At 43.8% G+C, this 25,504-nt stretch overlaps 1 protein-coding gene across 10 annotated transcripts in view; it reads left to right on the top strand.

Moving 5' to 3' along the window:
* Window positions 1-25,504, top strand: part of LOC128348869 (gamma-aminobutyric acid receptor subunit pi-like) — an 88,852-nt gene that overhangs the window by 43,698 nt on the left and 19,650 nt on the right. For all 10 annotated transcript variants that reach the window (XM_053304553.1, XM_053304561.1, XM_053304556.1 and 7 more), the window contains 3 exons: window positions 1,576-1,793; window positions 5,369-5,451; window positions 16,679-16,816. In XM_053304553.1, the coding sequence (XP_053160528.1) occupies window positions 1,576-1,793; window positions 5,369-5,451; window positions 16,679-16,816 (439 nt within the window). The remainder of the gene's footprint in view (window positions 1-1,575; window positions 1,794-5,368; window positions 5,452-16,678; window positions 16,817-25,504) is intronic.

The following is a 25,504-nucleotide window of genomic DNA, read 5'->3' as shown; positions in this document are numbered from 1 at the left end:
GTGCTCTCACATCCCAATATATCCCCAAAGTTTCCCCACTTACAGACCTGCCAATGGTCTTGTGAAACCATCCACAGTGAGAAACTAAAGTTGGCCAAATGCAGATAGTCCTGGATAACTGCCCTCTGGCTAAGTGATTTATGAAGCTAGTTAACTGCTCCACAAATTTGTGAAGTTTATTGGCAAACTCCATTATTATTTCTAGTATTACTAAAATAACCTAGATTGCAAAAATATGTATTCAGAGGCATAGCAAGTTTGGAGTGGGCCCAGAGACAAGATTTTAACCCCCCCCCCTCACTGAAGCTCAGCTCAGGAAGTAAAGAAATCTTAAATGAGGCTGAGTAGTAAAAAAATGTTATATATATATCTCCTATGTGCCACAACAGAACATCATCCTAAATTATTTTTAAAAAGGTTTTGTAAATTGTGGACGATGCAAGTCATTTAATGGTACTAGAGAAAGACATGCTGTTCTGGTAGCTCCAGGTCTTAACACTCGCATCAATTTTGGAGGATGAATACAACTGAAGGAAACCCGGGCAGGTGCGCGGCTGGGGGAGTCAGTCATGTGACTTGCCTCTGGGGGAGCCCCCAAGGCAGTGGGCCCTCAGACAACTGTCTCCCCTTGCCCTATTATAGTTACGCCCCTGTATGTATTATTATAGCTTGCTCTTTATTACATGGAGCTCCCAGTGATTTCTCAACCAGATTGTTGATCAGGTCCATATCTACTTAACTTTGACAGTGCTGCAGCATTGCAGAACAATCACTGGGCTGCAAACAGCTTATTGTATTTTATACCTTTGTTTTGACTGCAGGATTTGTTTTTGGAATAATGGAGCAAAAGGAACTGGAAAATAGCTGGTTGTGTAGGACCAACATTTGATGGCAACAGACAGAAAGAATAGTTTACTACTGAGGGTATTGATTGCTGGTAGGGTGGTTGATATCCATCTTCTTAGCAACTGATATGTACCTAGCCCTTCTTTTCTGTGCCCATACCACTCTCTCAGGCAGACACAACCAAATATTTCCCCTTTTTTCTCCATAAACATGACTGTTTAGAGTGGCTCTTTTTGAAAGTAAAACCGAAATTCTCTTGGGAACAAAAAAATCTTGGGAACAAAAAATATAAGAGGACTGAGGATGTTGGCTTCTATGCTTGGGGGTACAAATACAGCAGTGAAGATTTCGAACTATCTTCTTCCTCCCCATGACAGTTTATTCTCTAGGTGTCTTTGAATGAGATGCCCAGTCACTTGTGTATTCAGCTGGCATTGTAGAACCATCCTGTCCATAGGGGAACTTGCAAAGGAATGATATTCAGGCTGTAGCTGGCCATGCAGCCTGTTCAACTTCATTGCACAACCTCTCCCTTTCAGTATGACAGTTCTGTGCTGCCAGACACACACAGAAGTGTACATGCATTGCGCAGGCTGTGTGGAGAGCCATTACGTCAAAATCTGCTCTGGTTTGATTTTTTAAAAAGCTGTTTTCATGCATGAAGTAGATCAAGGAAGGGATAACTTTTCTGTTTCAATATTTTTTGAAAATTGCCTTGTCTGTTCCTAGGATTACACAGCTACTATATTCCTAAGACAACGATGGACTGATGAACGCCTTTGCTTTGAGGGTAATAAGAGCTTAAGCTTAGATGGCCGCCTTGTAGAAATGCTTTGGGTACCTGACACCTTTATAGTGGACTCAAAAAAGTCTTTTCTTCACGATATCACTGTTGAAAACCGTCTAATAAGAATATATCCCAATGGAACAGTCCTTTATGCCATACGGTATGTCATAACTCAAACTCTGCTTTTTTGCTGTTTAAACCTTGATGACCATTTGCCAATATATTTCATTCTTCTTATACCAGATCCACTGGCACAAAAACCATTTTTGTTCTAGGCCAGGTTGTCCCTGATCCAGATATTTCTTCTGAGTATGGATGATCCCGTATGCACATGGCAACCCACCTTCTATGCCATCATTTCAGTGCAGAGGAGAGCTCCAGACATGCAAACAGTTACACACCTTGAACTCACCCCCCCCATTGAAATGAATGGGAAAGCTTGTTGGCAAAACCTAGTGTTAGGGATATCCCAAATGGTCACAAGCAAATATTTTCAGCATGCAAATGGTGTTTGTTTCTCGGGGAGGGGCAGCAGAATGGGATATGTCCTCCAAACACTCCTTTATTTATTTCCTTTTGGTGTTGATCAAGTGCTGTTCATTGTCTGATCAACAGATCACAGGGACACTTATACTGAATCAGACCATTGGTCCAACTAGTTCAGTATTGTCTACACTAACTGGCAGCAACTCTCTAAGATTTCAGGCAGAAATCTCTCTCAGGCCTACCTAAAGATGGTAGGGATTAAACTTGGGACCGTGAGCATGCAAAGCAGATGCTCTACCACTGACCTACAGCCCTGACCTACAAAATCACATAGTCAAGTGTGATCACAAAGGCAAATCAGAGTGAGGGCAATATTCCCTGTCCTGAATGAACAAACATTTTCACACTTTGGGTACAGTCCAGAGTCCAGCTGAAAAAGTGGCAGTTTTTGTCGCTTGCAGAAGCTCAGCCCCAAGTAACTATGGGTGGTAATTAGGTAACTAGGTAACGATGGGTGGCTTCAGGCTTCAGTTACAGCTGAGCTTCATGTAACCTCCCTGCACTCCAGGAGCACATGGTCCCACCTCCCACCCCTGTGTGAGTGCCTACGTTTTTTCTAGTTTAGGATATGCTGCGATTGGTTGTGACGTCCAAACCCACCCATCTCAGCTTATCCTAACCTATTTTCTTCAGAAAATCTGAGCCACAAATCTCACTTGAATCCTCCCTCCATCCCTTTCCCCAGCTCTGGCCCATTGCATTTTGTTGCTTCATGCAAACAGGAATCTACCGCCCTGTCCCCTTACTTGGTCCATTCCTAGGCGGGAGGCAGCACTAACACAACCCCACCTCTTTGTTGGCTCCACCCCTGCCTCACATGCTCAGGTACTGACCTATTCCTCCTTGTCGCCAGCCTCAGTGCCTGGAGCATGCTGCCACTGCTGGCTGTTTATGTGGGGTGTCCCAAAGGAGGCAGTGTGGAGCCAGGGGCGTGGCTAGGGGAGAGAGGGCCCGTGTTCCTCCCTCTCTCCGGTGGCTCCTCAGAGTGAGGGAGATAATGAAGAAAATAGGGAGGGGTGGAGCTGAGGGGCCCTCAGGAGCTGGGGGGGGGGTCTGGATTCTTTGAACCCATGAGCTCAATTATAGCCACACCCCTGTTGTGGAGCATCCCTTCAGCAGTGGCAGCATTACTAAGCCAGCAGCAGCAGCTTACTTTCTCCCTCTCTCTCCCCCCTGCCGCCCCACATCTCACCTTCCCTCCAGCAGCAGATTTGTCCAAAGACAAGAAGAGACAGATTTTAATAATTTAGTAAATGTTCATATTCATAAACTGTGACTAGATTCGGCCTTTTCATTTGCTGCTGCTGAAGGTGTTTCCCATGCTGCTTTCTGTGTGGTGCACCATGCAGACAGCCAGTGTCCCAGCTGCTGAGGCTGGTGAAGAGGAGGAAGAGAGTGGCACTTGGGCATGTGAGGTAGGGTGGGCCAGCAAGGGTGTGGGGTAGCGTCAGCAGGGGCTCCTGCCTGGGAGTGAGATCAGCTCTTGGGGCAGGGTGACCTGTTGCTGGAGTCATGCTCAGGAGAAGATGGCAATGGAGAGGGATGGGGTGTGTGTGTGTATTCTGCCACCCCCTAAAAGACACTCCAAGGTGCAGCATGAAACAGCGGCCTAATTTTGCCTTATGAAAGAGCTGCCCTAGCCTTTTCCTCCTCCAGTTGGGCACCTGTAAAATGAAAGCTTCCTGGTTTATCATCTAGGTTTGTTGGGCTTGCTTAAATCAGTTTCCCACCAGGGACAGCATAGGAAACTAGTTGACAAACCAGGAACCTTTGTATTTAGCCAGGGTGATTTCCAAATGCTTCGACTTGTCAGGATCGTATTGAAAATGATTCACAGAATCGCAAACTCTTACAACAGGAAAATACAGCTTTTTTTCTGCAACAGACTTGCAACAGTGTAGCACTCTAACACAAAGATAGAATTCAAAATAAGGCATCGGAAATGTGAACGGCACCTTGTGTCAGCGCAGGGACTGTGGTGTCACAACACAGCAAGTAGAGAAGCACATTTTAGCAGATCCATAGTGACACTGTTGTAGGGTTTCACCTGGAAAGTGCCCTGGTGCACAAGAGCAGAAGGGATGAGGAGGAGAGTGTGCATGGGCTCCATGGCTTATTCATAGTACAGCAGTCTATGGAGCCCCTGGTGGCGCAGTGGTAAAACTGCCGCCCTGTAACCAGAAGGTTACAGGTTCGATCCTGACCAGGGGCTCAAGGTTGACTCAGCCTTCCATCCTTCCGAGGTCGGTAAAATGAGTACCCAGAATGTTGGGGGCAATATGCTAAATCATTGTAAACAGCTTAGAGAGCTCCGGCTATAGAGCGGTATATAAATGTAAGTGCTATTGCTATATTGCTATATGGGCCCTTTCTCACTATCAGGGACCTGGGTGGGAGGGCGGGAAGGCTATAGAAGCTTACATCCCCTGTAGATGACCAAGACCCAGTCGCTGGGTGTGTGGATTGCACACCCAGACAATCTGTTGCTGCCCCAGCTGTGTCATCCTGGTTCTTCTCAGAAAGCCCACAATGCACTGTGCGAGTGCATGGTGCATTGTGGGGATCCCCCTGGCGATGGGCAGGTGCCCCTCAGTGTCTCAGCACCAGTTGAAAGCAGCCAGTGCTGACACACAGTTAGTTAAGCAGGGTTAAGGGGGCACTCGCTCCCCTAAACTCGTTTAACAGCCAGGCTTGATAGTCAGGTCTGCCATTGAGGCGGCACCGGGATCCATGTGGATCCTGGCAGTTCTTACAGACAGCCAAGCCCGGACCTGGCTGCCTTAGCCCCATCTTGGCTGCTCATGAGAACAGCCTCAAAGATTGTTTGGATCGTCTAAACTGGGTCCATGTGTAAGATCTGTAGTCCCCACCCCACCCCCTTTGACTGTTAATTGTCATTCAGTTTGGCTCATTGCTATATGCTTACAGTATGTTGTTGTTGTTTGTTTGTTTACTACTGCTGCTACTACTATTATTGCTTTTGTTGCCAAGGCTCCTTGTAAAAGGAGGCTGCACAGACACAGCTCTGGGACTTTCCTAGCTTCTTTTCATAAAACATCAGCTGATGTTTTCCCCTAGCCATATGTTTTCTCTATAAAAAAATAGCTCAAATAAGTAGGATAATTTGTTGCTATTTTTACTGCTCAGTGTTATGCATAGATGGTAACCATCTGTACTTTGCTTTTAAAGGATAACGACAACAGTTGCATGTAGTATGGATTTGACTAAATACCCAATGGACAAACAGACGTGTATGTTGCAACTGGAAAGCTGTAAGTGATTTAATTGCTTCTGTTAAAAACGAAAACCCCTAATTCTGTGTGGAGGGACCAATGTATCATTAGGCAAAGGATGGTATATCTTCAAGTCCCAAATATACCAACCCCACCCCTCATGGGCTGCAATGTAGTCAGTGAAGGCATGGTTCATAAATTACTGCTGTGGTTTGTCTACTACTGAAAATAGCTGCTAAGCAGTTGACTGCCCATGTTGCAGCAGCAACATATACAAGCAGTGATCATACTGCTTGCCTAGATCATCATTTCATTATTATTTTATGTGCCTGTGTTGATCCTCTACAGGGCCCATTGGACTGGCCTGGGAAGTAAACAGTTTCCACTTGTATATATTGCTACTAGAACTAGAATTCTGACTAGGGATGAGTCAGAATTCCACTTCACTATTATTCCAACATTCCGATATGCCTTGGGTTCTACTCTGTTTGAATTCTGGCAGGAAATGTGGGCTACTCTGCCCAACCTTATTCATTGTTAAACTTTCCTGCTAGCTACACATTAAGAGCAGAAGAACAGCCCTGCTGGATCAGGCCCAAGGCCCATCTAGTCTAGTGATGTGCATGGAACTGCGGAGCTGCGATCTGGCGGGGGGAGGGTGTACATACCTCTCCCACCGCTTTCCCCTCTCCGGCGTGCCTTTTTTAGTTAGCAATTGGGGCGGCAGGATACCTCCCTGCCGCCCCTTCCCCAGCTCGGCTACAAAATGCTTCAGGAAGCCTTTTGCGCGTGCGCACGCATCATGTCTCCACGACGTGTGCGTGCGTGTGTGGCCGCGCGCGTGCACGTCACAGAGACGTGACATGTGTACGCACAAAAGGCTTCCTGAAGCCTTTTGCAGCCAAGTGGGGGAAGGGGAGGCAGGGAGGTATCCTGCTGCCCCAATTGCTAACTAAAAAAGGTGCGTCAGAGGTGGAAAAGTGGCGGGAGGGGTAAGTACACCCTCCTCCCGCCCTTAAAGGAACCCCCACCCCAGTCTGCCCAAACCCTGAACCGCCCATGTCCGAACCGCTCCGGAGGCCTGTAGAATGGCCTCCGGACTGGTCTGTGCACATCACTAATCTAGTCCAGCATCCTGTTTCACACAATGGCCCACCAGATGCCACTGGAAGCCACAGGCAGGAGTTGACAGCATGCCCTCTCTCCTGCTGTTACTCCTATGCAACTGGTACTCAGAGGCATCCTGCCTTTGAGGCAGGAGGTGGCCTAAAGACCTCCAACTAGTAGCCATTGATAGACCTCTCCTCCATGAAGTTATCCAAACCCTTCTTAAAGCCATCCAGGTTGTTGGCTGTCACCAAATCTCATGGCAGAGAATTCCACAAGTTGATTATGCGTTGTGTGAAAAAGTACCTCCATTTGTTGGTCCTAGATTTCCTGGAAATCAATTTAATGGGATGACCCCTGTTTCTAGTGTTATGTGTGAGAGAAAAGAATTTCTCTCTATCCACTTTCTCCACTCCATACATGATTTTATGGACCTCTATCATGTCTCCCCTCAGTTGTCTTTTTTCTAAACTAAAAAGCCCCAGGTGTTGTAGCCTAGCCTCATAAGAAAGGTACTCTAGGCCCCTGATCATCTTGGTTGCCCTCTTTTGCACCTTTTCCAGTTCTACAATGTCCTTTTTTAGATGTGGTGACCAGAATTGTACGCAGTACTCCAAGTGTGGCTGCACCATAGTTTTGTATTAGGGCATTATAATATTAGCTGTTTTATTTTCAGTCCCCTTCCTAATGATCCCTATCATGGAATTGGCCTTTTTCACAGCTGCTGCACATTGAGTCGACACTTTCAACGAGCCCCAAGATCCCTCTCCTGGTTAGTCACTGACAGCTCAGATCCCATCAACATATACTTGATGTTGGGGGTTTTCGTCCCAATGTGCATCACTTGACACTTGCCAACACTGAACCACATTTGCCACTTTGTCTCCCACTCACCCAGTTTGGAGAGATCCTTTTGGAGCACCTCACAATCCGTTTTGGATGTCACTACCTGAAAGAGTTTGGTAGCATCTGCAAATTTGGCTGCTTACCCTTACTTCTAGATCATTTATGATCTAGAACCACATTGTGTTTAATGTTTAAAAAACATACCTGGGGGTTTTATGCACAGCAGATTTTACCATGGGTTTACCGGGAGGCTTTACTGTGAACTTAAAACTGTCTCAAAAAACTGCTGAAAATAGTGGAGTTTCTTTTACTTCAGAGATAAATTGGGCTACACCCGGGTGCAGTGGAAAACCCAAATTGCATGTGTGGACTACTTCCCGATAATTCGCAGGGATTTTGGGGAAAATCTGGCTGATATGTGTACTTTCACCCTCAATTCCGGAGGAGATGTGAGCTAAAAGCAAAAACCTTGCGGTAAAACTGCTGTGTGTAAAACTTCTTGGCTATAGCTGCTTATGTGATAGATAGCTTTTTATTCCTTTTTAGAAGACTTTAGATATCAGATTAAGGAAGTCTTGCAGCGGCGTGGGGTGGGGGGAGTGCCAGTGTGGCATAGTGGTTAGAGTGCTGGAATAAGACCCGGGTTCAAATTCCCATTCAGCCATGAAGCTCACTGGGCAAGTCTCTCAGCCTAACCTACCCCACAGGGTTGTTGTAAGGATAAACATAACCATGAACACCGCTCTGGGCTCCTTGGAGGAAGAGCAGGATATAAACGTAAAAATAAATAAATGAAATGAAAAAAACCCAAGTCTTAGACTGTTTCTGGGAAAGTAGATGATGAGTAGGACAAAATAATATTTGAAGCAGAAGAGTACTTCCCTGCTTAGTTGCACATACCACCCCTGAAGCATTCTTTAGACAGAAAAAAAAGTATGTTTCATATTGGTTAGGTCCAGTGTTCCAGTACAGTTTTGGTCTTCAGTCAAGTTCAGGTCTGCGGACACACAATCCTGTGGCTAGTCAGGCTACTTAAACCCCATTAATCAATGATATATAAGCAGCCCAACTTTGTACAGGATTAGGGTCCTAGTCATGAAGGCATGAAGTCTTTCCCCTCCAATAATCTTAGTGCAAGGTTTCTGGAGAGAGAGAGGGAAAGGAACACATGCCAGCTGACAGCCTAAAACGGATGTGCTTCAGGCCAGGTCCCTCCTTCTGTCAAGCTGTGTCCTGATCTTGCATTAAAATCTGTGTTTTTAAGGCTTTCTGCTGAAGACGTACTGACTGATGGAATCTGAGTGTGTGCCAGCTTAGTCTTAAACTTCTGCCACCATTCATGCAAATAAAACTCAATTGCACAATTATTCACATAAAGTAAACCACAAATTCACTTTCTAAAACTGAGCAAATATTTGTTGACTTTTCCTAATGGAATTTGCCCTATTATAATCTTTAGAAACTCCATATCAAAAGTGGTACCAAGCATACCAAGTTACCTCCAGGGAATATGAAGTTTGTAAGCAAAAGACAGTGATCCTGATTCTTTTTTAAATGGGTAAGAAGGCACTGTTTTATAGATACAGCCCTCTAGTGGGGGATATAAAGAATGTTCAGAATAGAGAAGGATTCAGCTAAGACACAAATGGATTGGTTGCTCTGCAACTATTCAAAACTACATGGTCCTATTCAATTGCATGGGATGTTTAGATTCTTTAGAAAAGAATCTTCTGTTTAGATTCTGAATGTTTAGATTCTTTAGAAAATAATTTTCTGTGATTCTTTTATTAGCATTTTTTCCACCTTTATCACTTATCAGTAGATAAGTAATAAGTAAAGTAAAGTAACCAAACTAAATTGATTCTTGCAGTGATTCTTTCAAATGGGCATACGTATTGATGCACACATGAAGGTCTTCTTTCAGTGAGGACTTTCTGTTTATTGCTGTGGAGAAAATAGATCTATGTGCTTGTTCTTTTTCTCTCTGTTGAAATGAATGGGACAGACCTTGCATGCCAAAATTCTATTCAGGCATCTAACTGTGTCTTTCAGTGAGATGCATCTGAATACACTAAGTACAGTATGTCCAGTCATCTAAATGCACCTAAGACCATTTTGGACTTTTGATTTAGAGTGTGTGGAGGGGCAGATCTATAATTGGGCAGATGTGTTCAAAAATCCTGTCACCCAGCTCCTGGGAGCTGCCTGGCTGCCTCCCCACACTCAGCTCAAATTGCCTCATTTCCCAACTGGCTTAGTTGTCAGCTGGGTATCTTCTTTATTCTCTTCCTCACTTCAAGTGAGGGAGAGAACAAAGAAAACATCCAGCCAGCAAGGAAAGCGGCTGGGAAATGAGCTCTGGAGGGCTGAGATAGCCCTTCTGGGTGCTGGCCACGCCCCTGTTTGTGATGTCACACAAGGGGTGTGGCTGGTGTGCACAAGGGGCCACTGGGGAGAGGGGTGAACATGAGCTCATACTCCCCTCCTTCCCTTCCTCCTCCTCATATAAGCCATCTCCTATTGAACTATAACAATTTGCATTTACTATATTTAGTGGAGTTTGCACAAGAAGAGAATTTGATGGAATCTTTCTATGCAGAATATAACTGAGGGGCTATAGTGGTTTGAACCCAAACTATTCAGCTTCAGAGGCCATGGAAAGAGAATTGTGTTCACATAAGGAATCCTTGCATGAGCACAATTCTCCTTCTGTTCATCAAAGGAACCTACGCAATCAGATTAATCAATGGTTGAGAACTTCGTCAAAAATAACAGAGCTTTCTATTTAACTAAGTGATGTGTTTACAGTTTTTCCCTCAAGAGTCAATGGAGTCCTGTATTTTAAATTTCCCTCAGGAGCTTTGGATTTGGTCAGGGAAATAAAAATTCCATATGTACCTTAAAAACAGAGTTTCAGAATGATACCATCTGTCATTCAAAAAGCACACAAGCATCTCCTGAATGAATGAAGGGAAAACAGAGTAATTAAATCAAAATTGGTCACATAACTTTCGTTATGTGCTTAGTTTTCAGTAGCGGGGGTGGAGCAAAAGACATCAGGAATGACTGGTCTATAATGCTTCAGTGAGTTCATTAAAAAAGATGGACTGTTAACATTCCCCCCCGCCCCTTGCTCAGTTTGAACAGTTGTTGTTGGATAAACACTGCCACCTTCTAGAATTATGCTGTGAATATCAATATGAACCTGTCAAAACATTAATATGAATGAAGAATTTCTAGCAGTAAGGAAATGTTTAAATGGAAATGATTTGCACATTTAGAGAAAAACAAAAAATATTGCCAAATATCTTTTGCTTAGATACAGCTTGCAGAAGATAAGCTTGTAGAAGACTATAGAGTAGACATTTTTTCAGCTTCTGTTTTAGTGGGATTTTTTTCTTAGTCTGTGAACACAGAGCTGCAATATTAGTTGCTGTTATAGAACTGCTTTCTAAAATAGCAATAAGAGATCAATTTTGTGTGTGGAAATTTTACACAAAATCATTATAATTAATTATTTTAAAATATTTCTATACCACCCAAAACTTGCATCTCTGGGCGGTTTACAATTAAAATCATATAAAACATTAAATCAATTAACAATTAAAACCATATAATTAAAAGCCTGGGTGAATAATTGTGTCTTCAGTGCCTCTTTAAAAGTTGCCAGGGATGGGGAGGCTCTTATTTCAGCAGGAAATGTGTTCCAAAGTCCAGGGGCTGCAACGGAGAAGGCCCGTTCCTGAGTAGCCACCAGATGAGTTGGCAGCAGCCACAGGTGAACCTCTCCAGATGATCTTAGCAGGTGGTGGGGCTCATGGCGAAGAAGATGTTCTCTTAAATACCCAGGGCCTAAGCTGTTTAGTGCTTTATAGGTAATGACCAGCACCTTGTATTTTTGCCCGAAAACCTATCAGTAGCCAGTGCAATTCCTTCAACACAGGAGTAATATGGTCTCTCCTAGATGACCCAGAGACCAACCTGGCTGCCGCGATCTGAACCAACTGGAGTTTCCAGACTATGTACAAAGGCAGCCCCACATAGAGCGCATTGCAATAATCCAGCCTAGAGGTTACCAGCAGATATACCACAGTTTTGAGGTTGTTCATCTCAAGAAACAGACGCAGTTGGCGAAGCTGATTAAAAAGCACCTCTAGCCACCACCTTAACCTGGGACACCAGGGAGAGTTTCAGATCTAGAAGCACCTCCAGACTGTGTACCTGTTCCTTCTGGGAGGAGCGTGGCCCCATCCAGAACAGGCAGATCAAAATAGTGTCCCGAGTTTTGACTCCGCACAATAAGTACCTCCATCTTAGCTGGATTCAGCCTCAGTTTGTTATCCCTCATCCAGCCCATTACTGCCTCCAGGCAGGTGTTTAGGGAGGTTATGCCTTCTCCTGATGATGTTGACATGGAGAAATAGATTTGGGTGTCATCAGCATATTGATAACACCCTACACCCAAGCCCCTGATGATCCCTCCTAGAGGTTTCATGTAGATATTAAACAACATCAGAGACAATACAGAGCCCTGAAGGACACCATACAAAAGTTCAGATTTTGAAGAACAGTCTCCAAGAGACACCATCTGGAATCTGCCTGTGAAGTAGAAGTGGAACCACTGCAAAGCAGTGCCTCCCACCCCCAACCCCCTCAGACATTCCAGAAGGACACTATGGTCAATAGTATCAAAAGCTGCCAAAAGATCCAAAAGGACCAACAGAGTCACATTTCCTTTGTCAATTCCCAATTGGAGATCATACATCAGTCTGACCAAGGCAGTCTCCACCCCATAGCCCACCCGAAAGTCAGTTTGAAATAGGTCTAGATAATCAGTGTCCTCCAAGACCACCTTCAGCTGGCCACCACCTTCTCAATCACCTTGTCCAACAATAGAAGGTTGGAGACAAGCCTGTAATTATTTAACTCTGAGGGATCCGAGGCAGGCTTCTTCAGAAGTGGTTTAATAATTGCCTCCTTAAGACAAAGAGGCATCCTGCCCTCCTTCAGAGAAGCATTTATAATCTCTACCAGGCCCTCTACAACAGCCTCCCTGCCAGATAGTATAAGCCATGTCAGGCAAGGATCAAGAGGGCAGGTCACACCATTCCATACAACTTGTCCACATCCTCAGGACTTAAAAACTGAAACTGATCCAGGGTCATCACATAAGAGGAGCTGCTGGATACCTCGGCATCAGACTCTAACAATTGTGGAGTTTGAATCCAAGTCTGCCTGAATACGAGAGATTTTGTCCACAAAGAACTCATTAAAAACGTCACAGTGAGTAATTGTTGGTTCTAAGTACGGATTCAAGGGGGAAGAGGTGCACATTAGCCCCTTCACGACCCTGAACAACTCTGCCAGACGTGAACTTGTGGAAGTGATATGGGAGGAGAAGAATAGCTTCTTTGCCGCATATATCGCCTGAGCATAGATCTTCAAATGTTTTCTGTGGATTTGAGTTGAGTCTTCTTCCACTTGCGCTCTGGTTGTCTACCTCGCCGCTTCAGCCCCTGTAGTTCTTCCGTATACCAAGGGGCCAGTTTTGAATTGAGTTGGAGAGGATGCTTAGGAGCGATCGTGTCCACTGCCCTGATGAGTTAGTTATTCCAGTTCTCCACCAGAGTGTTGATAGGGTCACCAGCAGAGCCAACACTAAATCCCTCCAAGGCTTCTTGGAATCCTACTGGTTCCAGTAACCTCGGGCATACCATCCTAATGAGCCCTCCACCCCTGCAGAGGTGGGACGTGGTTGTGAGTCCAACCTTAAGCAGATGGTGGTCTGTCCATGACAATGGAGAAATCACTGGAGTCCCCACCCACAGAACACCACCCTGTTCAGAGTGAAAGACCAGATCAAGCATGTGACCAGCAATATGCGTCAGTCCCGAGACCACCTGGAATAGGCCCATAGTCATCATGGCCGCTATGAACAGCTGAGTTGCCCTGGACAAATTGGTCCCAAAGTGAACATTGAATTCCCCCAGCACCACAAGTCTGGGAGACTCCAACGCCTAGCCTGAGACCAAGTCCGTCAGCTCAGTTAGGTACTCCACTGGCAATCGGGGTGATCAGCATACCAACAGAAGTCCCAGTCTATCCCTGGTACCCAAACATAGGTACACACATTCAATATGGTCAGACCGACAGGGATCCTGGCAAGGGAGATATTGTTCTTGTAGACCACAGCCACTCCACTTTCCCACCCACTTCCCCTCCCCTTCTCCTCAACACAGTACCCTGGAGGAAGAAGCTGGGAACAAACTGGGCCACCAGCCTCCCCCAACCAAGTCTCCATAATACATATCAGATCGGCCCCTTCATCCAGAATCAAATCATGGCTGATTTCAGGTTTATTCTGGACTGACCTGGCATTACAAAGGAGCAAAATGAGGCTCTGTGGGTGGTTGTCATTGCTTTCCAAGGTCAGAGAGCTAGCAGGACAGCCAGAAGAGGAGACAGCAACTATGTTTCTGATTTCTCTTCCCCTACAACGGCCTGCTGACCTGTCAGCATTACTTCTTCTATTCACCACCACCACCTCCACTGGAATAGCTGCCCCATAATCAGTGGATACACCCCTTGTCGCCCCATCTCCAGACAGACCCAGACACATTAAAACTCGTCACCCAAGATTTCAAAAAGAAGCCCAATTATAATACCCACCCTCCTTTACACACCCACAAGGGATCTTGAGCCAAACAGCCTGGCCCTCACCCTCGTTAACCCCTGAAGTGGCTCCCAAAAAGGGGCAACAGGCAGCGTTCCTATAAAGCCCAAAGCTGGGCAAGTGACCCAAGGAACTGCTGAGTCACTCAGGAGCTGGTCCCAATCCTGCACACACTCCCCACAGATGTTATACATCTGTGTAAAGATTGTCCAAAACCACAGATTGTCCAAATATCATGCACTTCACTTAAAACATTTGTTTATTTCAGACACTTAAAATGGAGCACTGTCCCTATCATTATTTATATAGCAGTTTTCAACAGAAAGCTCACAAGATGTTACACAGCAAAAGGACCTAACTCAACCTAACAACACAGAAGACACCAGCAACAGCCACTAGAGGGATGCTATGCTGGGTTGAATAGGGATAGTTGCTCTCCCCTGCTAAATATGAGCACACTGCTCTAAAATGTGCCTCTTTGACCAGTTAGCAGGAGTTATCACAATAGCTTTTTTGCTATGGAGGGCATAACAAATACACTGGCTAACATTCTCCATAGCTGTGGATCTGCAAGACCGGGTGTGGAGGGGGAGAGGGAGTGATTTTCATATCTCTCCTTTCCCTCCAAAAGCCCTTTCCACTTGTATAAATATGTTCCTGAAGTTTATGCAGCCCTCTGTGTGAATTTGTGAGTCAAATTAGACGATATGCAGATTACATAACTGGGGGCTATGTTTTTCTTTTTTTAACATTGGTGCCAGTGGGAGCTTCTCATCTGGGGCAAATAGCAAATGTAAAAGAGATTGAGAGAACTGGATCAGAACTGTGGCAGGAGGGAAAGGGTTCAAGTCCGGTCCTTCCCCCGCAGTCCCAGTCCAGATTGGGGCCCTGAGCACCTGCTAAATATATTTAAAAAATAAAAAAGCAGACCCCAACCACACAATCTGCACATTGTTTAGTCTGCCCCTGAATTTGCTTTTCAGCCTCAAAGGGAATTAATAGAATTAAAAATAAGAATTTATTTTCACAGCAGAATACCCTTTAAATCCACTCATTATTCAGCTTGTCCTCATTCTTTGGAAAGCAAAAGAGATTTATTTGCAGCAGAAGGATGAGTAGCACTTCTTAGCTTTCAAAAGCTTCAAGAACTGTTTTTCTTTGGCTATTTGCACAGTTAGACAAAAATATCTGGAACATTTTATAATCTGCTTAATATGGCACTTTAAGTATTTGGAACCTCACTGTAAATGTCATTGTACTATAGACAGCAACCGAGTTGCGCTGCAGGGTGTTAAGGAGCAGTATTGATATTCATGGACGTGATTAACATTTATAGCAGCAGCTGTTTGTTATGTTGCAGGGAAATGTGTAAAGATCAGACTTCATCATAATATGCCACTTCAACAATATGACCTTACTTAATAGAAATTGATAGGTTTTGCTGTAATGTACTTTGCCATAATGTTGTATCATTTCTCAAAAGTATCAATTCTCAAAGCAGTACACTGTGGCAGCTTCACTGCTAATAGGAAGCTTCACTGCTACTCCAACAACTCTGTCTTAACAGCATGGAGGGTCAAGCTGCTTAGAAATACTTGAAACAAACTGTTAATAAAAACAGCATCAACTAGGCAGCTGACACCTGCTGCAGTTAACTTATCCCACCCACACCACGCAACCAAAACTCCAGAACAACAAAATACATACAGTGGGATTTCAGATATTCTGGAAGGCCTCCCTGCCAGGTCTCACCTTAAGCTATCCCCTCACTTCTCTCGTAAGGGACATCTAGGAGACTTTCACTGATTTCTCCCATGGAAGTAAATGGCTGGCTGCCATTTCTTCTGATGAGATAAAGCAAAGCATTGTACTTGAGGACTCTGTTATAATGGGAGAAAAACTTTCCATCCATCTTCAACATCCTGCTGCTTGAAAAATACAGAGTGGATTCTTCAATGTGTCTCTGGGTACATAGCACACATAGATGAACTGATCCCTCCTGACTCCCTGGAACATATGCTAGATGGATGGGAATGCAAGCTTTAGTCTCACTACACGGGGGCTTCAGGAAAGCATTTAGATGTATCTTGTCTCTTCTTCATCTGCACCTGCACCTGGCTGAAGTGTATGTGCCAGCATTCAGTACTGGTCTATGCACCAGATGCTGGATATTTGGAGCTGTTCTTTTTGCCTATACATATTGCGGGCCAGTGTGCCGCAAGGGCCATAGCGTGTGTGTCAATTAATGGCTGGATCCAGACACTTTAATTTAAATTGCACTATTTATAACACATTCATGCAAGAAGTTAAGCAAATAGCTATGCAAATCCTTCCAATTGTCTTTAGTGGAAATTGCTTCCCTCAAGGGAAAAAAGCTTAATCTGTGAAGACTTTTGCATTTAAAAAGAGAATCAGTCCATGTTATGCAATTGTGTAAAGTATGAAATCATGTGGTTCCCTCATTTGTTGCTTTATTTTTTTCTGCTACTTAAATGGAAATCTTGGACCCATTAGACAACCAGTAAACCAAGTGAAGTGAATGGGAATTTTGTCAGGGTATTTAAGTGAACTACATAGGCACAACAAATGGACATTCTGTATTTAGTAATCTCTCCATTTTCTGTTTCCCTCCAAATGTAGGGGGTTATAACATTAATGATGTCATGTTTTACTGGACAAGAGGAAATGACTCCGTCAAAGGACTGGATACCCTTCGATTGGCACAGTACACAGTAGAAGACCATTATACCTCTGTATCTGAAGCTGTCTATGAAACAGGTAGAATAATGCTTGAAACAATCCTATCAGTAGTCCTTCATGGACATAAAACATTGTAAAGGATTTGCTGAAACATATTTTTTCAATAGTCATTCCAAAATAAGACAAGAAGTTCTGGTAAGAACTAATCTGCCTACTTTCCTTTCACTATAATCTTAACTGATAATTACCACCTTCACAAGTCAGCCCATCTCCACCTCAAATGTTCATACACCCACCATCTTGAATTAGGGTGGATGACACCATCACAAACGACACCGTTGAGTTGTCCCTATGTGTCCCTACAACTGTGCTAGATTTGTTCCAAACTGGTTTCCACTTGTGCTTCAGATATTCACATATCCTCCATCTTGAACTGGGATGACATAATGACAAACTACGCTGTTGTGGTATCCCTATGTGTCACTACAGCTGTTCCCAATTTGGTTCAAATCAGTTGGGCAGTTCACAAGTTAGCCCACTTGTGCTTCAAATGTTCACACATCTGCCATCTTGAACTGGGATGGATGAGATCATCACAAACAATGCCATTGGGGGTGTCCCTGTGTGTCCCTACAACTTTACCAGATTTGGTTCAAATCAGACCAGGCATTGATAGTAGGACAGAGAGAGAGCGAGCGCACGAGCGCGTGAGCTGGGTGATCTTATAAGCTTATTTTCCTTAAGGAAAGTAGGCTAAAAAATGGTGATCAATCTGCGACTTGTTACTATATACTTTCCCAAGTTCCTACAACAGTGTTACACAGGAATGGTCTACAGGCATGCTTGTATCACAGATGTAACTGTTGCACAGACATCCTTGTATTACACAGAAACCCTGCAGAGGCTAAGCAGGTCTGATTCTGGTCAGTGTCTGTATGGGAGACTTCCTGCTCTGAGATCTGTGATATAAGAAAAGTCGGATATAAATGAAATACATAAATATTTCACACACACACACACACACACACACACACACACACACACACACACCAGAAAGAGGAATGGTTGGATATGACTTGGTTTGCCACTTTGTAATTTTAAGAAATACAGGACAGAGAAAATGAACTAGATTACCCATTTCTTCCCGCCCCCATACTGGGTCTATTTGGCTGCAGCAATTGATCTTTTTGGAAGGGTTCTCCTACCATAAAGCTGTTATAGGTGTGATCAGTATTGTATTTTAAACCCTTTGGTGTGAATGCATTTGGTTTCTTGGAACCGAGAGGCCTAACTTTTAACAAGGAGTAGGCCTTTATAAGCCATATCTAGGCCATTACTAGGGGTGTGCATGAATCAATTTTTGTGATTCAATTTGAGCTTAAATAGAATTGCTAAAAAATAGAATTGATTTGTTCACAAATCAGCCTTGAATCACTATCATTGATCTGAGTGATTTGTCCACTATTTGGAAGCCCACTTTTCCAAGAAAAATGGGCCCCCAAATGGCATGTTTCCCTGGGGAAAGCTGGTCTACCAATTGGTATCAGAGAGTGGACAATTCCTCCACTCCAGACTTAGCATGTCAGCCCACCTTGGAGGACTGGTCTACCCCATTTTGATGCCCGTTTCCCCAGCAGAACAGCCTCAAAATGGCACTTGAATCACCCAAATCAATGTGGGTTGAATAGGGGTGATTCTCCTTGACCTCAAATTTGGCCCTCTTATTTTGAGGGTAATTTGATTCGGGGTTGAATTGGCAAACCAATTCGACCTGAGTCGATACAAGGGTGAATTGAAGTGCACACTCCTAGTTATTACTATAATGAGGAACTGGTAGTATAAATATCAGATTGGATTTGTTGGGATAGCTGGAGAAGTGTCATATTCAATGTAAAAATCTCTTTGTGTTGCATTGGAAACATAAATTTAATTTAATCTGGTGTGGTGGTTGTTAATAAGGCCTTCAGTTTTCACAGCATACCATTGAAGAAACCGATTTGTACATTGCAGCATGTACCTTCTTTTTTCAAAATGGATATGACAAGGAAGTGTCAAACTTTAGAATGTATTTTTAAAGTATCATGATATTACCCAGTAGGGCATTTATAGAATTGATTGATTGATTAAGTGCCGTCAAGTCGGTGTTGACTTTTAGCGACCAACCACATAGATAGATTCTCTCCAGGATGATCTGTCTTCAACTTGGCCTTTAAGGTCTCTCAGTGGTGCATTCATTGCTGTCATGATCGGGTCCATCCACAATACAATATGGTAAATATTGATTTTTAAGGGATGTGCAACCCTCATAAAAATGTTATTTTTGTTAAGGTTACATAAAAGACTATATTCTTCTTATTTCCCCAACAACCTCCTAATGTTCTGATTTCAATAAATATAGTTGGTGGTTTGGTGGAGGTTTCTTTATACAAATAATTGCCTAGAAGCAAAACCTAACACATTTTTAATTGCTTTGTTTATAAATAATTAAGCATTTCATTGAGCAATGGTATTTGATTTCAATTTTTAGGATGTGGTAATATTGGTGGTGTTAGATGTTAGCTTTAATTAGGTTATATTTTCCTAGGTTTCTGTTTGTCATTTGATGATGTTTGTTTTATACTGAATAACAAATATACACACATTAAAAAGCAAATGCAAAAACACAGCAATATAATTGCATTGGTAGGTATACATATTGCAGTGTGCAGATGGGTAGTAAAGGCCACAGGGATGCTGGAACGCTGGTAATTGCAACAAGACATGTCATTGCTTTGGGCATCCTGTGTTGGAGGCTAACCTTCTAGAAACAACTTGTCGGTACTGTTGATAATGTTCTTCCTCTTCTCACATTAAAATTTAAACCTCAGTTAAATTCCTTTACATAAGGATTTCCTGGGCAGCTATTTAATTGGTAGTTCATATCTAGAGGTAACACTGTCCTTAACTCTAGGTTCCTGTGAGCCTGCTTATAAGTCTGTAGGCAAGTGAGAACCTATCTGAAAATAAGAGAAGGCTACTTTTAGCATAATGAGGGAGGGGGCAGATGACGACCACTAAATGGTAAATGTCACCAACAATGATATGAATTCAAGACCTGATTAGTACTGTGTTAGGCTGTCAGGATTTGGTCTTGGTTGCGTACCTCAATGTAAAGGTAAAGTAAAGTGTGCCATCGAGTCAGTGTCAACTCCTGGCGACCACAGAGCCCTGTGCCAGAGGAAATAGTGGAAGATCAGCTGTAGGCATGTGACTTTGTGGACTCCCTAAATCACTACTCTGGAGATGCTACTGGCCCTTCCGAAGGGCAGGAGAACTGTCAGATATGCTTAATTATTTTTCTTAATGTTTCCCCCCATGTATGCTACATACATTTTCTCATCTGCTTGGGATACCAGATGGAACTTCCTTTACATTTCCTGGACAGCTATTTAAATTGTAATTCATGACTCAAGAGTTTTGTGATTCTTAATTTCAAAGAATATACAGTGCACACTTTCTGTTTGAGTGCATTGTTGGAAAAAGAAATATATTTTTGACAGATCACTTGAAATACTAACTCATGTTTAAATATTAAAAGGTCTATAAATTGGTATAACATACAGATCTTCTACAGAGTAGCAGACTTTATGATCAGAAACCACCCAGCAACTTATATAACTGGCATCTGCTTGCTTTCCTCCTGTTTCTGCTTCCAGCTTGGTAACAACATGCTCAAACAATGCTAACAATTCCATACTGCTGCTCTGCCCAGAGAGAAAGCAGAATCTGTTCACCATTCAAAAAACAAAGTGCGTGTTTACTTTCTCATCTCAGGGAGGGGAATATTCTCCTCACACTAGAAAAGCAAAATGAAGGCCATTGTTTTCATTTAATTGGAATAATAGTATTTTCCAATAAGTATAGCCAAAAATATAATCTTAAGAAGCTCTTAGTTTCTTAGTGTTTCATTCAGAGTGTTTTCATGTTACCTGTGAACACACCATACATATTTAGATACATGGCTTCTTGTCTTCTCATTTCTAATATGGTGACCCAGGGCAAGAACAATTTCTAAATACATGCAGAGTTCACATGCTTCACAACAGAACTATATCCTGAGGCTACACATCTGAAATTAGACTGTGGCTGGAGTTGAGTAACTGTGGTTCTTACTCCTTATCACCCTTCAATGGTCTAGGACTCTGGGGTGCTCTCAGTCTGTACACTAGGAGGCAGGTTCCTAGAAGACTTGCTTCAATGTGGCCTAGGAGATAAACTTCTCAAAGTTTACTTTCTCTTGCCTCCACTGTGAATGGAAGCAGGTTCACAGCTTGGCCAGAGGGACTGGCTGCAGCTGTTTAGTTTCCCCCTCTCCATTGGTCAGGTGATTAAAAAGAAGATTGAAGCGAGAAAGCTAATGGCAGTCTGCTTCAAGGGGAGATCAGGACAGAGATCAGAACCTGCTTCCATTCCATGCCGTCCCTTGAACTCTCAATGAATCCTTCTCCCTTATTGATTTAGGACTTCCAAGGGGAGTAACACCCTTTGGTGATGGCACAGGCCTCTGTAGAAGAGGGCTCAGAACAGATCAGTGACTGGTAATATGTATATTACCAGTCATATGCAGGATATGCCCTGCATATCCCCCTCCTTAGCTCCTATGCACTGTGGGTGTGTTCTGCTCCCCCATCCCTGCTCCAGTGCTGCCCTTGAACTACCAAAGCATGTCCCCACTTCCTCCCCTTCTTAATTGATCCAGGAGTGAGGTGGGGGGGGGGCTGGATGGTGGCTGGACTGGCATGGGTGGGCACAATGAGGGAGCAGGATTGACTCAGTGTTCCAACCCTCATGACCTGGACTGTGTAATGCACAATCTGCTTTGGATGGATGGGGAGCCTAGCTGGGAATGGACTCCAGCCTTTTTGGAGTCTCCAGCCCCCCAATTTGAGCACTCCCCCCTTTTTGCCCCTGCCTTTGCCTAGGGGTCTGGCATGGCTACTGGATCCTTGTGTTCCCATCTGGTGGCAGCCATTTAAGTGGCAGCATTTATACCCCCGTCTCTAGAGTAGCTATTTGAATGGCAGTGATCTTCATCCTGCATTAACAGTATCCATCTGAGTGGCGACATTGCTCTCGGCACTGCCATATTGGGGAAAACATAATTCTGGTTGGCACCATTTTACTTACTATATTCCCACAACTGAAAGGGGTCTGTGGGAATATGACCAGCTACCTGCTGTCGCCCTACAGCCCGGCCTGGCCATCTGAGTTCAGTTTTACTCTTCCTTTGGGCCAGTGGGACCATTCCCTGGGGCCTTTTGTATTCCCCCAAAAGAAAAGAAAAAAAGTAATAAATGTCGCCGCCACCACCACCACCACCACTACTACTACTACTACTATGAATATATGTACACACACACACACACACACACACACACACACACACACACACACACATACCATTCTTTAGTCAAAGTGCACAAAGCAATTTACATAGATAAATAAATAATACATACATAAGATGACCCCCTGTCCCCAAAGGCTTCACAATCTAAAAAGAAACATAAGGCAGTTACCAGCAAGAGCCACTGGAGGGCTGCTGTGCTGGGTCTGGATAGAGCCAAGTTGCTCTCCACCTGCTAAATATAAGAGAATCGCCACTTTAAAAGGTGTCTCTTTGATAATAGCAGGGGTAGATGCATGAGAGAGACTGATAGATGTAGTCTTTCAAGTGCATACAGTCTTTATAAGTACATACAGTCAAGTACATACAGGCTTTCAAGTCTTTTCATGCAGGTGCTATGGGACTGACCTGGCCTGGTGGAGTGGAATCCATCCCTCCCCCCAGGCAGGCTGTCACACTTCTTGCCCTATTCTCTCTCCTTATTGTAGGTATTATAGGGAAGAGCAAAACAGAAGAAACCAATAATGCTAACAAAAAGCTAGAATTCACAATGGAGGCAATCATGGCACTTGTGCCACCTTCCAGAACCACACTTCTAGTGATAGACACTGAGAATACACCAATATGATTGCAGAACAGTTTGCAGGACCAGTGGTTGTTGAAGGCCAAGAAGCTGCACAGACAGTAAGCCCACAGAACACCAGACAATACATGGCCTCTATTATTTCAGTCACTGGGGATCAATATGCCAACTTTGATCCTACAGAGTACTGCTATGCCACCCATCATTATTAATTATTCCCAACCAATAGCAGAGCCAGCAGCACCATCTCCAGTGCCAACTGAACCAGAACCAACTGGTTCAGAACCAAACTGAACCAGTAAGTCAATATTTTTGCCCCACCTACAGCAGATGACAACACCATAAATAGGCCTGCCTCTGCACTCTAACCAGCATTCTCAGTTCTGGAAGAGATGGACCAATACACACAGAAGACAAAGAGGCCCCAGCAACCTTCTAACAGTGATGTTACTGATGTCTTGGCTGAGTCTGGGAAGCTTTCAGAATCTGCAGATGAAACAGAAGACATAGGCCCTAGATGTCTGTTCCCCTCTTGGCCTTTCTGAAACTGCTCAACAAGATGTTGGATGTGCTTCATACCCAGGGTGGCATGAAGTCACTGTCTCTCTGCCACCTGTCCTATGCGAATGTATACATCATCCTGGGACTATTTGAAAGGGCTTCTCTTCCTACTAAAGCTCTGACTGTGACTCTACTTTGTCACCTATAGCATCAAGCAGAGGATGACCAAGATCTCCCTCTTCAGGTAGCTCAAGGTATGCATTGCAAAAGCAAACAGAGCATCAGGAAATGCTCTGGCAGCATCTTTCCCAGTCCATCGGGGGAACTGCCATCTTCTGGGAAATTCACTACAGAGTCTCTGCTGAGGAAGTATGCAAAGTGGTGGCATGGACATCTACTGTATATACACGTTCACACAACATTACAAGATCAACATGTTCACCTCCACTGAAGCAGCCTTGGGTAGAAGGGTGTTTCTGACTGTACTGCAAAATTAAATCTCAGCTAGCCCTCCTACTCTAGGCCATGGGGGCACTGCTCTGGTGTGCCTAGAATCCTAGACCACTGGAAGGCAACAAGTAGAAAGAATGGAAAATTTCATTACCTGTGTATTTCCTTACCTTCTGGTTGTTTGTCTGACAGTGGTCAATGTCCCAACTTGCTGGGCTTCCTGGATGGTTCCCCCTCCTTTTCCAGTTTTCCTAGTCTCCAGATTCATTGGAAGGGTGTGTGTTGGCTTAGTGGCTGGCTCTGCTGCTTTCACTGCTGCATCGTTAGGGATTGGTTCTGTGACAAAGAGGGAGGCACCCCCTAGATCACTTCCAAACAAAACTTTCTTTACAGAACCTGCCTCCTAACCGATAGGCTGAAGAGCATCCTAGAGTCCTAGTGAACAAGCAGGAAAATAATTCATATGTAAGGAAATTCTCCTTTCCCTTCCATAAATAGGAAGTGGAGGTTCATTTGTTGTAGTTCCCTTACGGAATCTGGTGGTGCTTTGACTAAGTGGCTCCTAGATCTCTCCAGAGACTGTAGTCTCTTACTTGGTATTCAAAACAGATCCTAGAGCAGAACTTTTCTTCAAATTAAAGCCTTCTGAGACTAATGCCAAAATCACTTACAAGGATAGCTCCCCAATACAGTTCATTATCACCAACATGAAATAGTAATTTTAAATACTGCAACTAATAAAATGTCTGTACTGGTCATCATCAGTGTACTCATTAAATATTAGTAAAATGTTCTTTACATCAAGGCCACCCACAAGCTTAAAGCAATGCCTTTTAAGGCACAAAACAAGAAGCATGACATACATTGGTGCACTTTATGTGGGATATACAACTTCTTGTCTTGATTGGCACCTAAGGGACTTCATACATTATATACATATTTCATGGCAGAGAGTGGAATGTGCTTTTTGTGGCTGACCACCCACACATTTCTTTGGAATTGCATGGGGTAACAAAAGTGCATCATAGAAATGCTGACACACAGCACTGTATTTAGAGTTCACAAGGATGTGTACAAGAAATGTGTGTGAAGCAGAAATAAGGCACAAACCACAAAGAAGTAAATTTTTCAGGCTGCAACACGACTAAAAATGTGTGGCTGCTGCCCCACATTTAACAAAGTGGGTCTTATTATTTATTTATTTATCAACCTGTCCTATCAGCCTAGAGCATTGCTTAAGGCTTATATGAACAATTATTTGTTCATATAAGCAATCGGCACAGTCCAGAACTTGTGAGGCAAGGTTGCAGAACCTTGGGGAACTCCAAGTGAGCAACTTGCTCTGACAACTGCCAGAGTTTAAATACCTCCAGGCTCAGACTGCCCCTGCCAGGCTTCACTTCCCTATCTGGAGAGCAGAGAGATTTAAAGGAGCGGTCCTCTGGCATAGTGTCTAAACACTTCTGCTCTGCTAAAGCAAGTTCATCTTGGCCAGTTGTCAGTGCAGTTGTATAGGCCTGGGGGAATGCAAGATACATGGTGCAGAAGAAACCAGTTCATTGTGTGGCAGACTCAGGCTAGATGAGTGATGCATCTAGGGTTTCTGGCTCTGGGATTTCCCAGCTAGTAGTAAGCTCAGGCTCCAGCCTGGTGTCAGAGCTTCGGGTTGGGGACTCGGGCTGACTCTTCTAGATAGACTGTTCCTCCCAAAGTAATGATACGTGTCATATACAACAGGCTAATGCTACCACATATGAAACAACCGCCTAGAGATGTAGGTATCAGGCAGTATAAAAAGGTAGGTAGGTAGGTAGGTAGGTAGGTAGGTAGGTAGGTAGGTAGGTAGGTA

The sequence above is a fragment of the Hemicordylus capensis genome, chromosome 3 (genome assembly GCF_027244095.1).
Source record: "Hemicordylus capensis ecotype Gifberg chromosome 3, rHemCap1.1.pri, whole genome shotgun sequence".
In the NCBI taxonomy this organism is placed as follows: Eukaryota; Metazoa; Chordata; class Lepidosauria; order Squamata; family Cordylidae; genus Hemicordylus; species Hemicordylus capensis.
This window is presented reverse-complemented; position numbering and strand designations above follow the sequence as displayed.